Genomic DNA, 15,281 nt, shown 5'->3' with positions numbered 1-15,281 from the left:
AACAAGTCTTCCTGTTCAGAGCTAGATCCACCCCTTGGGTCTCCCCTGATGTCTGCATCAAGCCTCCAGGAGTAAGTGGAGAGAAGGAGGGACTGACTCATGGGCCGCCCCTGAGTGGGGAGGGTTGCATTGAAGTGGGATGCAGGCCTTCGCCTGCTCTCCCAGCCCTCCTTAACACCCTCCTGAGGCCTTCCCCAACTCATTAAGCTTCAAGGAAAACAACAATGTAGGGAAACAGGCTTTTCAGCTAGACCCTCAGGCTTATCTCTGGTCTTAAATACCTCACCATTGGAAACACAGAATCTGTCAAAGGGAGTGAAGAAGGGCAGAACCATGGAAGGAAGAGGAGAGAGAGGAGGGGAGAGGTGATGGGAGGAGATGCAAGAAGAGTGGGGCTCCCCCCACCCCCCGTTATGCCCTCCCTATCTGGGTTTAATCCTCCTTCCCTGATGAATGGGAAGAGGAGGGGCACAGAGTGTTCCGGGGGGGGTGAGCCGCATGTCGTTCCCAGGGAGCCTTGGGCTGGGCTCGAGGGGCAACCGCAAGCTAGCCCGCCCCTCCCTCCCTGCCTTTTCTCACCCCTGGGGCTTCAGGGCAGGGGTGGGAGGATGCAGAAGTATCGACCCAGTGGGGTGAGCCCTGCCCTACCCAACTCTGGACCTCTTTTCCCCAAAAGAAGTGATAAGGCCCGTCTTTCTCCCTGATAACTTCCAGCCTGTTTCCTGTCTCTGCACATAGGAACTGCACGTGCATCGCCTATCCTGGATCACTCACATACAACAGGTCACAGACGCACACTCACCTCTGCATGTGGAGGTGCCCCCTCTTATGTCTGGGTCAATCAAACCCTTGAACCCTGGGCAAAAGCTGCCCTTCCTCCTGGGTTCCTCCAGGACCAAGCTGGCCTAGGGGTCCCTGACCTCTAGTGATCATTCCCAGTGTCCTGCACCTCCTCCCCTGAGGCTGAGGAGTGGGAGAGGGATGAAGAATTGCTATGGAGGCCACCAGCCAGATTCCCAGACCCTGGCTCGAAGCCTAGTTCTCCTGTACTGGGCACCTTTCTGCGGCCCCCCTCCCCCTGACCATTTCCCCCCCTCTCCCCTACTGCTTTCCCTTCTGGGACTCCCTCAGCTCTCTTCCCTCCTCTCCCATCATCCCCTGAAAGCCAGAGCCTGCTGGGGCTCCTCTGTCTGGCCAGCTCCTGCCTGGAGGAATTCTTAGCCTGAGGTGCAGGCTTGGGGCTCACGACTGGGCTGGAGGCTGGGAGGAGGGGTGTCCAGGAGGGAGGAAAGGTACTGTTCATCTTGGGACTGGAAGCTGTAGGAGTGGGATAGAGAAAGAAGGTTCAGGAAACTTCAGGTGCCACCTCCTAGGCTGACCATGCTTTCCTCCCTCACTTAGCCTGGGGAGGGGAGGGCGGGGAGGCATCCCTCCTGGAGCTGTCAGCCTGTATCGCCAAGTCAGGGCTCACAAGGGAGCGGCAAGGGGACAGGAGGGCTGGGAAAGGATGTGCTTAACCCAGCAGTTCCCACTAGCACAGCCACTTCTCTCTTTTCTTCATGCCCAGAGGGAGCTACTGGAAAGAGAGGCTGGAGAGAAGGCAAAGGGACAGCGGGAGGAGAAGTCGGGCAACAGCCATGACATGCCTGGAAGCCAGAGTGCAAGGGAGGGGGGAGGTGCCTGGGGCGATGGCTCGGGCCCTGACAAGCGCGGGTAGAGGGGGCTCAATGGAGGTTGCTTCCTGGGCTCAGCCCTCCAGGCCCTCGGGCTCCTCTGGGTTCCTCCTTCCCTGGCCACCAGGCAGGGGCACGGCCCAGCTGCTCTCTTCCCCACGTCACTCCCCAGACGCCTGGCAGGAAGAGGCCCTGGGAGAGAAACTGAGCTGAAGAAGCACAGCCCTGGAGCGGAAGGCCTGCATCCCAGCTCTGCACTGACTGTGTGACCTAGGGCAACTCACATAACCCTTTGAACCTGTTTCCTCTTCTGTCAAGTGAGGATCCCTTTTACCTCAAAGAGTTATCATGAAAACTGCATTCAGTAAAGGAGTCTGCATCATAGTCATTAGGGTCACGTCGGGGAGGGGGGCAGAGAAGAAAAACAGATGTGGGAAGCCCATCACCACCCCCAGGTGTGCATGCTGCACTGTCCCCTTCCCTTCCAGCCTGGGCCCTCTGGGCTACTATCCCCACCTCATTCTCCTCCAGCCATCTCCACTCACCAAGGTGAGAAAGTGGCAAAGACTCTGAAGCTGAGCTAAGGACTAAAACGAGAGGAAGAGAGACCGGGGATAGGAGGGGAAAAAGCAGAAAGGAGGATGGCAAGAAAAGAGGGTCTAGCACCTAGCACAGCATCTGGCGTGCAGCCGGTGCGCAATGAGTACTTGCTGAAACAGGACTCGGTGCTGAGAAGGAGGCTGGATCAATCTATTGGGCGCCAACAGGAACATGTCGGAGAGAGCCGTCAGTGGCTCCAGGAGGAGAAAGGGATGGAGACTTGCAACAAATGAAGCCGGTAACCCACAAGAGCAGGAGTCAGACGCCCTGAGTCTGCCCCCACTGCGGCCCCATCTGCCACCCACTCCCTGTGCCGGGCCCCCCAGGTCCTGCTGCTGCTCACAGCGCCTCTGCGGGCATCCTCGAGTCCCCCGGGGCTGGCGCCACAGACGGTTCTCTGCCTTCACCGGCTCTGTCCGGGGTGGCCTCCTCCTCCCGTTCCTGCTCTGGCCCCGGCCCTGGGAGCTTCCGCAGTTCCGAGTACAGCACCCAGGCGTCGTTGCGGGACACATATTCCCATCCACTCTCTCGCACGTGGAAGAGGTCCACGGAGCCCCCCGAGTAGGCATCACGGTGGGTGGCATGGGCCACAGCACGGCGGGCCAGGGCATAGGCTTCCTGGGTGCTCATGTCATAGTGGTAGCCGCCATCTAGCACACCATAGGCATAGGGAGATCCAGAGCCCACAGAGAAGATGTCCCCCTGCAGGCAGGTGCCGTCGCTGTAGACGTAGAAGAGGGCAGGGCCGGAACGGTCCCAGCCGCACAGGGCAGTGGCCACGCACAGATCCAGCCCCCGATAGCGCGACATCATGACTGATAAGAGTCTGGCGGCGCCGGCCACACTGGGCAGCTGACCCTCCCTCAGTGCCCGCAGCCGCAGCTCCCGCCGTAGCACCCGGTACCATGTGACACAGTCGGCCGAGGTGCCAGAGGTGGTGCCCAGGAGGTGCTGATGCACAGGGATGACCTTGCGTGAGGCTGGACAGGCCACGTAGTCGCCACAGGAGGACCGCGTGTCAGCCGCAGCGATGACTCCATGACGGAAGCGGAAAGCCAGGGTGGTGGTACCATGGGCCAGCCTGGGGCCATGGATCTGCAGGAAGGTTTGAGGGTCCCAGCCCTGGGGCACAGCCCAGCCACCAGCCTGAGGCAGGTGAGGTGAGGCTTCTTGGGTGTCGGGGGCCTGCCACTTGCACACATCCTGCAGAGCCATCCCTGGGGTCCAGAGAAGGTTGGAAGGAACAAGGCAGGGATTTGTGAGCTGGGTCAGGCGGAGGAAGAGAGAGAGCAAGGAGGAGCTGGGCTGCAGCCAGAACCAGCTGGGAAGGCGTGTGATCTGTGGCTTCCTTTCTCCCTAACCCCAAACCAGGCTTTGGGACTGGCCCTCTCCCTCAGAGGACTGCTGAGGGGAGACACAACGAGGCCAGTAGAGTCTCCAGCGCTGGGGAGACGCTGCCCATGACACACCCGAGCGTCATCCAAGGAGTCTCCTGTCTGTCATCCTCCAAGCACCTGGAGTTGGGTGGTGGCTGGGTAACTGAAAAGGAAAGGGGGCACCAGTGGAAGGAGCAGAGTTGGGTTCCTCTGGGATTTCCTGTGGGGGGCACTGGGCACGCAAAGATAAATAAGGCCCTGCCCCTGCCCTGAAAGGGCTGCCAGCCTAGGGAAAGGTGGAGACAAGTCAGTGCAATGGCACAGTCAGAAGAGATTGCCATGGGCGTTCCCCGGTGGCCTAGTGGTTGGGATGCCGGGCTTTCACTGTCGTGGCCCGGGTTCGATCCCTGGTCGGGGAGCTGGGATCCCACAAGCTGCGCGGTTTGGCCAACAAAACAAAACAAAACAGAATAGATTGCCATGGACCCACCGTGGCAGGAGTCCCTAATGCTGGGTTCTCTCTTCCGGGGTGTGGGGTCAGGGAGCTATGACGCTGAGCTCACAGGTTCACCTCATGGTCAAGGTGAGGAAAGGGAAATGGACTGGGGTAAGGACAAAAGAGATAAGAGCAAGAGAGCCTGGTATGGGGTGCTCAGATACCTTCAGAAACGCAGAGTACTGAGGGGCCAGGTGAAGGGGAACTAGAACCTGGAGATCTTTTTCTCCTCTGCTTTGGGGGTGAACATGAACTTCCATCTGCATACAAACGTGGCACTTCTGACAGTTCTCTGGCAGTATAGCTTCTCTGGCTGGTGTTAAAGTTCTGAGGATGTAGCTGAAAGGATCTATTGGTCCCCCTTCTGCCCAATAGTTCTCAATGGCAAGAGACTGGTTTGTGGTTCCAAAGCAGGAGGAACAACGGACTCTGATGCCGTAATGCCGAGTCTAAGTCTTAGACCAACCAAGGGTGGACCCTGACAGCTGGCCCTTCAGAAACATAAAGTAGATGGGGGCAGAGTGACAAGCTACAGCTACTTCCATATGCAGCATGTTTTACTAAGCATTACAGCTCAGAGAGGTGCTATGGGAAGGGGTTTATTCAAAGAAGCAGATGTACATGCAAAGACAGAGCCCGGACCCTCCAGACATCATGATGCTGAGGCTGTGGCATCATAGTTTCCTGGAGTCTCAGTACTAAGGGCAAGTGTAACATGTCAGGGGAAGACTGGAGAAACCAGGAAGTCACACAAAGGTCCAACTAGTCCTTCTTTCTTCCTTGGTGTAGGACCACATGGGAATCTTACTGAAGAGATAAGAACGTCTCCTCTTTCTAAAAACTAAGTCAGACTATATATGGCTGGATCGCCACGTCTCCAAGTCAGGCCATTATTAAGTCAGATCTGCGCAGGTGAGTGGCCCAGTAACTGGCCACCCACCAGTCTCCCCCTCTAACCTTATCCTCCACACTGACATGATTTCCTAAGGTATCACTCAAATCCCATGTCTCCTCTAGTGAGAAACCTTGAAGGGTTACAAGATCAAGTCCACCCCAGGCTGGCATTTAAAGCCCACTGTGGTCCAATCCTAATCCACCCACCACAACCTCTTTTCACGCAATTCCTAACACATCTCCCACCTCCCCTTCATCTTTTTGAATCCTATCTTTCCAAGTCTGGCTTAAGTACCACCTATTCTGAAAATACTTCCCAGATCCGGGCTGAAAGAGGAGAGGCTGTGAGTTTGAGAAGAAAGGGGATCTAAGTGATATTTAAGGAAATGATCCAGACCTCCTTGGCAAAGGCTTCCTGGACCCCCAACCTCACCCCAATCTATACCAAACTCTCTCACCTCTGAACTACAGCACTTATCATTGTTTTCTTCCCCCAACCCCTGCTTTATTGAGATACAGTGGACATATAGCATTGCGTAAGTTTAAGGTGTACAATATGATGATCTAATACCTCTGTGTGTGTGTCTGTGTATTGAAAAATGTTTACACCATAAGGTAAGTTAAATCCTTCACCTTACTTGGTTACCATTTTTGTTGTTGTTATGATAAGAACATTTAAGCTCTACTCTCTTGGCAACTTTCAAGTATACAAGAGTATTGTTAACTATAGTTGCCGTGCTGTACATTAGATTCCCAGAACTTATTCCTCTTATGACACTTATGACACTTTTGACCAACATCTCATTTTCTCCAACCCCGAGCCTCTGGCAACCACCAATCTACTATCTGTTTCTAAAAGTTCGGCTTTGTTTGACTCTACATATAAGTAAGATCATACAGTATTTGTTTTTCTCCATCTGACTTCTTGCACTTAGCAAAATGCCCTCAAGTTTCATCCAAGTTGTCACAGATGGCAGGATTTCCTTCTTTTTTATGGCTGAATAATGTTCCACCACATATATAACACTTTATGCATTCATCCATTGATGATGGATATTGTTTCCATGTCTTGGCAATTGTGAATAATGCTGCAATGAACATTGGGGTGCAGCTATCTCTATGGGATAGTGATTTCATTTCCTTTGGATAAATACCCAGACATGGGATTACTAGGTCATATGGTAGTTCTATTTTTAATTTTTTTTTGAGGAACCTCCATACTATTCTCCATAGTGACTTCACCAATTTACATTCCCACCAACAGCAGCACTGATCACTTGTACCTCTCCTCTTTGAGGTCTCCGTGAGTGGGACCTTGGAGCAGAGAACTAATGTAAGGTAAATTGGGAACAGATTATGGAAGGCTTTGAATGCATGCTGAGGAGCTGAACCTTACAGACCATTTTTAAGCAGGCAAATGACAAGATCAAGATGATGTTTCAGGAAAATCAATCTGGTGCTGCGCAGAATAAATTAGAGACATAGTTTGTACCCAGAAAAATCAGGAGAATATTTCAGTAATTCAGGAGTGAGGAGATAAGAAGCCAAAGGCGGTATCAGTTGCAATGAAAAAGAATGTGAGAAGCACTGTAGAGGGAGAATGAACAGGACTTGGCAACCTAGTGGACGTGGAGTAAAGGAAGGGGAGTTGTCAAGATGAGCCAGGGCTTCAAGCCTCTGTGACTGGAAGAACATTATTGTCATTCTTTCATGTGTTCATTTTGCAAACTTGTATTAAGCAAACAGCGGGCACAGAGATAAATAGTAGAGAAATGCCTGTCTTTACAGTTGTTGGGTTTTTTTTGGCCATGCCATGCAGCTTGTGGGATCTTAGTTCCCTGACCAGGGATTGAACATGGGCCCCTGGCGCTGAAAGTGTGGAGTCCTAACCACTGGGCTGCCAGGGAATTCTTGAGAAATGCCTGTCTTTAAAAGCTCACAATCCAGTGGGAGAAAAATGTATATTTATAACCAGGTAAAATGTGAAAGTGCCGTAAGAGAGGCAGACAGCATTAGTGGCAGAGTGAAAGAACCACTGAGAGAAGTCAGGAGGATTAGTTGCATTGCAGGAGTGACTGCAAAATAATACATGCTCAGTAAACAGAGGCACTCTGCATTTTCCACACCATCCAAGTGTGAGACCCACAGAAAGATCTTCTGCTTCATTAACATTCTGATGGTTGGGTTTGGAAAGAGTTGCTAAATTTCAACATTAAAAATACAACACTCTCCGAGTCTGTTGGGAGGAGGAGGGGCTGAGTTGGGCATCAGAGGAAAGAGGAATTTAGATATATATATATTTTTTAATAAATTTATTCATTTTTGGCTGTGTTGGGTGTTCATTGCTGCACACGGGCTTTCTCTAGTTGCGGTGAGTGGGGGCTACTCTTCATTGTGGTGCGCGGGCTTCTTATCGCGGTGGCTTCTCTTGTTGCAGAGCACAGGCTCTAGGCGCGTGCTTCAGTAGTTGCGGCACGCGGGCTCAGTAGTTGTGGCTCACGGGCTCTAGAGCACAGCCTCAGTAGTTGTGGTGCATGTGCTCAGTTGCTCCACGGCATGTGGGATCTTCCCGCACCAGGGATCGAACTCGTGTCCCCTGCATTGACAGGCGGATTCTCAACCACTGCGCCACCAGGGAAGCCCAGGAATTTGGATATTGATGGATATTGCTCCTGGAATCCAACAAGGAAGGGCAGATGCTGACTTCATAGAACCATAAAGCAGGAGGCAACATGTCATACACTTGCCCACTTCCTTGCTTGTTATGGTTCCCAAAAGGGTTGAAAAATGAAGGTGGGTGAAGAGAGGAAGAAACAATGAAATACAGCACATTCCTGAATAAGAGCAGGCCTCTCACTGCTGTGGCCTCTCCCATTGCGGAGCACAGGCCCCGGACGCACAGGCTCAGCGGCCACGGCTCACGGGCCCAGCCGCTCCGCGGCATGTGGGATCTTCCCGGACCGGGGCACAAACCCGTGTCCCTTACATCGGCAGGCGGACTCTCAACCACTGCGCCACCAGGGAAGCCCTCTTTGTACATCTTTTTTTTTTTTTTTTTCTTTTTCGGTAGGCGGGCCTCTCACTGTTGTGGCCTCTCCCATTGCGGAGCACAGGCTCCGGACGCGCAGGCTCAGCGGCCATGGCTCACGGGCCCAGCCGCTCCGCGGCATGTGGGATCTTCCCGGACCAGGGCACGAACCCGTGTCCCCTGCATCGGCAGGCAGACTGTCAACCACTGCGCCACCAGGGAAGCCGTGTGTGTGTGTGTGTGTGTGTGTGTGTGTGTGTGTGTGTGTGTGTGTGTGTGTGTGTGTGTGTGTGTGTGTGTGTGTGTGTGTGTGTGTGTGTGTGTGTGTGTGTGTGTGTGTGTGTGTGTGTACATCTTTATGGAGCCTCAACTCTCCGTAAATTACTATTGACTCAGTTATTCAGGCGCTGAATTGCGAACCCAGTCTGTGGATTAACTGGGCCCTTTGCTTTTCCTTCTTTATTCTTCTATCTGCCTTTTGGTCAATTTATTACTCTGTAGAATTTCCACCTGAGGGTGGGAGTAAAGACAATGCTGAATCTTAAAAATTGGTTACTGTTAGAGAACGTGGGTAGCGTGGCGATTGATGTTATCAAACACGAAGCTGTATAGCGCTCTTATTTTGTTGCGCTTTTTAGCACAAACTACTGTGGTTTTACTAACTTCATAGGAAAATGGCCTCAGCGTAGATCATTATTTTACCCAGTATTAGAGAGTGCCCTTACACAAAATGGCAACTTCAGTCGCGTTAACAGACTGCTGAAGCAGTAGTGATGTAATTGTTGCTTGGACACCAGGCGGGGTGGGGCGGGGCTGATTTACCGCTACCGGTTTAGAACAGGTTTTCATCCAGTCACGCCCTTCTGAAAGATGGCCGGCCCCACTTCCCTCCCTCAACCTGGACGTTTGCGATTGCTTCCTATGAATTTGAGGTTAATCTAATCCCGTGTTGTTTACGTGACCAAAATCAAGATGGCAGCCACGTCCCTTTGTAATTTAAGAAGAGTGAAGCCATTTATTTTTTCCTCCTCGCGTCTGGCTCTTGTGTTTGGAGGCGTGGTTGCCAGGAGTTAAAATGGTTGCTCCCTGTGATAGATTTAATAGGGAGTGAAGCTGTGACGACGAGGCGTTGCCCGGCCGTTCTTTGCTAGGCGTTCTGGCAGGCAGTTCCCTTTGCCCTTACTAGACATGGCGCTGGCCAGCGTGTTGGAGAGGCCGCTATCCGTGAACCGGCGTGGGTTTTTCGGGCTCGGGGGTCGTGCGGATCTGCTGGACCTGGGTCCAGAGAGTCCCAGCGATGGGCTGAGCCTGGTCGCGCCCAGCTGGGGTGTCCCAGAGGAGCCGAGAATCGAAATGCTTCATGGAACCACCACTCTGGCCTTCAAGGTGCGGACCCGGCCGTCGCGCCGGGCTGAGTCCCGCGCGCCCGCGCCCTTCCCGACCTCCCAGCTGCTCCGGAACCCGCGGTGGTCGCGGCCACGAAACCCAGACGGAGGCTCGGGCCTCTCACCCCAACCGCGGCGGTTTTGCTGTCTCACTGCCCCGAGAGGCCTCGGTTCTCGCTCTGGCCGGAGTGGGGGGGCGATGGGGCTGGAAGGGCGGGGAGTGTGGTAAGTGGGAGAAGGAGCCCGAGGCTGCTCGGGTTAATACCTAGGCGACCCCAGGGTGCTCCTGTCCAGGAAAGGCCGCGGCAGCAGTGAACACTGGTAGAGGGAAGGCTGTTGTAACCACCAAAGGTTTTAGAAACTGAGTAGCCCGTTAGGCCAGGGTTACCGAAACGTTATGGCTTGAGGAGGAAGGTTGGTGGGAGGAAGCACTGTATCAGGAGCCAGACAATTGGGATTCTTGGTCCAGCTTTGCAATAACTGGCTGTATGATCTAGGGTAAGTCATTCGATCTCATTCCTCAGCCATCAAGTGAAGGTAATACTGAAGGTAATCCCATGTCAAGGGATTAATGTGAAGCTCTAGTGACATTAATATGAGGGAAGGTATGTTGTGAAGTATAAAACGGCAGAGACATAGATGTTCTGGGTTTGCACTGATGCATAAAGAAATGTCAAAGATGATGTTTTTGTGGTCTCATGTGGCCTGTTTTGTGTTTCCTCTGTGATCTTAACAGTTTCGCCATGGAGTCATTGTTGCAGCAGACTCCCGGGCCACAGCAGGCGCCTACATTGCCTCCCAGACAGTAAAGAAGGTGATAGAGATCAACCCCTACCTGCTGGGTACCATGGCTGGGGGTGCAGCGGATTGCAGCTTTTGGGAGCGGCTGTTGGCTCGGCAGTGTCGAATCTATGAGCTTCGAAACAAGGAACGCATCTCCGTAGCAGCCGCCTCCAAGCTGCTTGCCAACATGGTGTATCAGTATAAAGGCATGGGGCTGTCCATGGGCACCATGATCTGTGGCTGGGATAAGAGAGGCCCTGGTGAGTTAAGCTGCAACCATGTGATTCTTGGGTGGGCTGGCACTACAGAGAGGACGGGTTGGATGAACAGATGAATGGAAGAGCTTATGTCAGTGCTGGGGATGTGTTGGTTAGTTCTCAGTCCTTTCGTCTGTTTGTTCAAGGAAGGGCTGTAGTGTAGGAAGGGGCAGGGAAGTAGATCAGCTGTGTCATTGACCACCCATGTGACCTTGGGCAGGTTGCTTATTTTCTCAGACTGTTTCATCATCTGTTACATAGGTTCCATGAGGTAACACATGTCAAGCATGTAGTGTCTGACACATAATGTGTTTCCTTCTGGCCTCTCCTGTAAAATGATAAGACCTGCAAAGAGTTGTATTTAAGAATTAAATCGGCTAATAGACATAAAAACTCTAGTCAGTGCCATCTGATAGAAATACAATGTGAGCCGCACATGTAGTTTTACATTTTCTAATGGATGTATTTAAAAAGTGAAAAGAAATGGGTGAAATTAATTTTAACAGTTCTCTTAATCCAAAATACCTAAAATATTATCATTTTGGCATGTGTCATTAGCCCCATTTCAGGTGCTCAACAGCCACATGTCGCTGGTGTCTACCAGAGTGGACAGTGAAACTAAGTACCTACTCAAAAGTTAGTCATTTCTCTTCCCTTTTTTCCTGAAGAGAGTCTTTGGCCTAGAAGAGGGGGGGGTGCCCTTTGGGGCTCATCTCCTTTCTTTCTTGATATAATCACCTAGGTCCTGTTGTCATCTCTGAAAAGAAATTCCTTAGCCTATTTTTCTTTCTGGTATATAAAAACCTTGCCAGGAAATTCAGTCTTGTATCTGATATCAGTTCTTTTTCAGCCAATTTTGAATGTCCCTTTAGTCAAGCTGGGATACAGCTAGTCACTTTCTGTTTAATTTTCCCCTTTGGTGCTTGAAAATAGTTACTCTTTGCTCCTATTGGTTTTGCTTCATTCATTTACTTCCCTCCCCCCGCTTTTTTTTTTTTTTTTTTTTGGACTGCACGGCTTGCGGGAATCCCTGACTAGGAATTGAACTGTCAGGGATTCCTGACCAGTGTGAGCACTGAGTCCTAACCACTGGACCACCAGGGAATTCCCTCATTTACCTGCTTTCTAAATGCCTAGTTTTCCTCTTTTGAACAACTGTAGGATACCCACCACTTTTTCATTTGCTTTGGAGAATATTAGTTCATTACTCAATAGAGGATGAAATGGGCTTCCCTGGTGGCACAGTGGTTGAGAGTCCACCTGCCGATGCAGGGGACACGGGTTCATGACCCAGTCCGGGAAGATCCCACATGCCGTGGATTGGCTGGGCCGGTGAGCCATGGCCGTTGAGCCTGTGCATCTGGAGCCTGTGCTCCGCAAAGGGAGAGGCCACAACAGTGAGAGACCCGCGTACCAAAAATAAAAAAATAAAAAAAATAGAGGATGAATGAGCAGAGATTTAAAAGTGCATGTGATAGAGGAGCTCAGTTTGTTACTTTGGAAATTGAAACACTTTTCTCTTTGAAAAGTGTGAAAGAACAGTTCCATACATCTTGTGTGGTCTAGGGTAGCATTTCAGAAATGTTGTTTTGAACCCTTAGCTATTGGATTGGTCCTAGGTGGTGGAAAACAGTGTAAGAGAGTACAGAAACTGGCTAGCAAGGAAAACCCAGGAAGTCATAGCATAACCTAAATTGTACCATCTCAAGAAGCCTTCCTGACAAGATGTCCCATTCAGGATGAGTCAGCCCCTGGCCTCAAGCTGACTGAGAAAGGGTCACAGATTACTTAATGCAAGGCTGAATGAGATGAATGCCACTTTAAAGAGAACCAATAAAATGCTGAAGGAATTTGGGGGGTGGGGGGGATTGCTTCTGATGGGAGGAATTGAGGAGGACTCATTTTCCTGGATGTGAAAATGAGAGAAAGGAAACAGAATGAACAAGAGAAGACGGGAGAAGCATGAGATTTTGGGGGAAGTAACTGGACATCTAATTTAATTGGAACTAAAGTCTAGTTTAATTGTGAAGCAATTGGAACCAGATGGTGCGCTGACTAGGCAAGGTAGTGGCAATGGGACTTGACGAGGGGCTCCATGTTAGAACCATCGGAACCTGAAAACTGATAAGGGCGGTGCTTTTCAACCTGGCTTGTATCATAATCACCTGAAGAACTTAAGAATCTAGATCTGTGCTTGTCCCGCACCCAGACCAATTGAAAAAGAATACCTGGGGTAAGTCCTAGGCATCTTTTTAAAAAACTTCCTGGGAATTCCCTGGTGGTCCAGTGGCTAGGACTTAGCACTTTCACAGCCGGGGCCTGGGTTTGATCCCTGATCCAGAAACTAAGATCCTGCAAGCCGCTTGCTGTGGCCAAAAAAAAAAAAAAAAAAAAAAAACTTCCTTAGATGATTCTGATGCATAGTGAGTGTTGAGAACAACCGAAATAGGAAAAAGATTAGTGATGCATTGACAGAATTTGAAAATACAGAAGGATTGGTGGGGCAGAAGACAGGTGAGTTTGGTAGGTAATGGAGAACCACTAAAAGTATTTGAGGACAGGAAATTTAAATATGAATTTGGTGACAAAGGCATCCAGCTGGAGAGGCCCAGCGGGCAGATGCAAATGATCAAAATTTTACTACATCTTTGTCTAAACTTTTGTCTATACCAGAGGTTGGCTAACTTTTTCATAAAGGGCCAAATATAAGTAAATATTCTAGGCTTGCAGGCTATATGATCTTTGTCTCAACTACATAGCTCCATTGTTTTAGCAAAAAAGCAGTCATAGACTGCTTATATATATATATATATATATATATATACACACACACAAATGGCTGTGGCTATGTTCCAATAAAACTTTATAAAAATGGTGGTTGGGGGAATTCCCTGGCAGTCTGGTGGTTAGGACTGTGCTTTCACTGCTGAAGGCCCGGGTTTGGGGAACTAAGATCCCACAAGCGACTCAGTGCAACCCAAAAAAAAGAAATTAATTTAAAAAATTTTAAAAAATAGGCGGTTGACCTGGCCTCCCACTGTACCAGCACTGTCCAATAGAAATATAGTGTGAGCCATACATGTAATTTTAAATGTTATAGTAGCCACATTTTTAAAAATAAAAAGGAAAATTAATTTAAATAATATATTCTATTTAACCCAGTAGATCCAAAATATTATTATGACGTGGTACTAGCTAGCATGTGGTACTAGCTTCATTTCAAATGCTCAGTAGTCACATGTGGCTAGTGGCTACCATACTGGACAGTGCAGGTCTTTACAATATGATTTAAAATTATAGGCTTTATTCTCTTACTGTGTGATGTATGCCTTGCGCTCCAGATAGTCTAAACTCTGAGGGTTAGGATTGTCTTTTTGGGTTTTTTTCCTTCATTTTTTGGCTGCACAGCCTGTGGGATCCTAGTTCACCAACCAGGGATCGAACCTGCACCCCCTGCATTGGAAGTGCAGAGTCTTAACCACTGGACCACCAGGGAAATCCCAGGATTGTCTTAAATATTACCTCTCACAGTGCCTGAAGTTCTGTGCTTGAAACCTAAGTCATTTGAATTATACTTGCTTTTTGGTTGTACAGAGAAGACAGACAAGGCAGTTACTGTAATGTGAGGTAAGATGGGATGGTATGTGTAGAATCCTGAAGTCTTAAAATTTAATTTGATTTCTTCACCTTTTTTTTTTAAGTAATTTTATAGAAGTGCTATTTTCTTGTATTTCTGTTGGTCTCCCCTGGGTTTCAACAGGAATGGAGAACTGTTGCCTTGGAGGATGAATCAGATGTCAAAAGGGGTGATCATTTTTTTTCTTACTAACCTCATCTCTCTTTCCAGGCCTCTACTACGTGGACAGTGAAGGAAACCGGATCTCGGGGGCCACCTTCTCTGTAGGTTCTGGCTGTGTGTATGCTTATGGGGTCATGGATAGGGGTTACTCCTATCACCTGGAGGTGGAAGAGGCCTATGATCTGGCCCGTCGAGCCATTTACCAAGCCACCTACAGAGATGCCTACTCAGGAGGTTCCGTCAACCTCTACCATGTCCGGGAGGATGGCTGGATCCGAGTCTCCAGTGACAATGTAGCTGATCTACATGACAAGTATAGTGGATCTACCCCCTGAAGGAGGGCAGATGTAGCTGCTTGCCTTGCTTGGGGTGACTGTTGTTGGTAATATGGGTACAGCTCCCCATCCTCTAGTGGAGGGGTCCCTGATTGTATCGATCATTTTTTTTAAATCTCTGGTGCGTTGACCTCCATGTGTTACCCATTGTTAATGAGCTACTGCAGAGGTAATTATTTGTTTCACTTTCTTGGATGTTAACATTACACTACTCGGTCTCAGCCTGTGTTGTGTCTTTTCTCCACACTGTCCCTCCTCCAAGCACTTTACAGTCAAATCAGCCGGGACAGTGGGAGGGAAGTGACTGTAATTACAGGAAACAGCAGTGTGAAGACATTGTCTAGTGAATACATTAACGTCCCCACTCATGAAGCTAATAACAAAGGAAAAGGAGAGGGAGGGAGGAGGGAGAGACTTCCTGATTCTGTCTGCAAGGAGATGAAAAGTTGATGAGGTGGAAAGATGCACAGGGCTGTACCAGGCCGAGAGGAGGAAAAAAGCTCTCCTCCTGTGGTGGGGGAGGGGAGGCTGATGCTACATGCAGAGCAGAAAGGTGAAGAGGGTAAGCCAGTTGGGAAGGGAAGGCTTTGACTGGGAAAAGAGAGGACAAAGAGGTGTGTGTGAAAGCAGTAGTGACCACCAGCCTGGTGATCCC

The 15,281-nt window shown here is 50.0% G+C and overlaps 2 protein-coding genes across 2 annotated transcripts; one reads left to right on the top strand and one right to left on the bottom strand.

Annotated features, from left to right (window-relative positions):
* Positions 1 to 2,612: 2,612 nt before the first annotated feature.
* Positions 2,613 to 3,488, bottom strand: PSMB11 (proteasome subunit beta 11; the record flags this gene model as incomplete). Its single annotated transcript, XM_081228639.1, has 1 exon — positions 2,613 to 3,488. The coding sequence occupies one exon, from the start codon at positions 3,486 to 3,488 to the stop codon at positions 2,613 to 2,615; it is 876 nt and encodes a 291-aa protein (XP_081084765.1).
* A 5,742-nt stretch (positions 3,489 to 9,230) lies between these two features.
* PSMB5 (proteasome 20S subunit beta 5) lies at positions 9,231 to 14,847 on the top strand. Its single transcript, XM_081229411.1, has 3 exons — positions 9,231 to 9,453; positions 10,189 to 10,495; positions 14,340 to 14,847. Exons 1-3 carry the CDS (start codon positions 9,256 to 9,258, stop codon positions 14,624 to 14,626), a joined length of 792 nt encoding a protein of 263 aa, XP_081085537.1. The 5' UTR covers positions 9,231 to 9,255; the 3' UTR covers positions 14,627 to 14,847.
* The last annotated feature ends 434 nt before the right edge of the window (positions 14,848 to 15,281 follow it).

This window comes from Mesoplodon bidens (genome assembly GCF_964165515.1).
Source record: "Mesoplodon bidens genome assembly, chromosome: 3".
In the NCBI taxonomy this organism is placed as follows: Eukaryota; Metazoa; Chordata; class Mammalia; order Artiodactyla; family Ziphiidae; genus Mesoplodon; species Mesoplodon bidens.
This window is presented reverse-complemented; position numbering and strand designations above follow the sequence as displayed.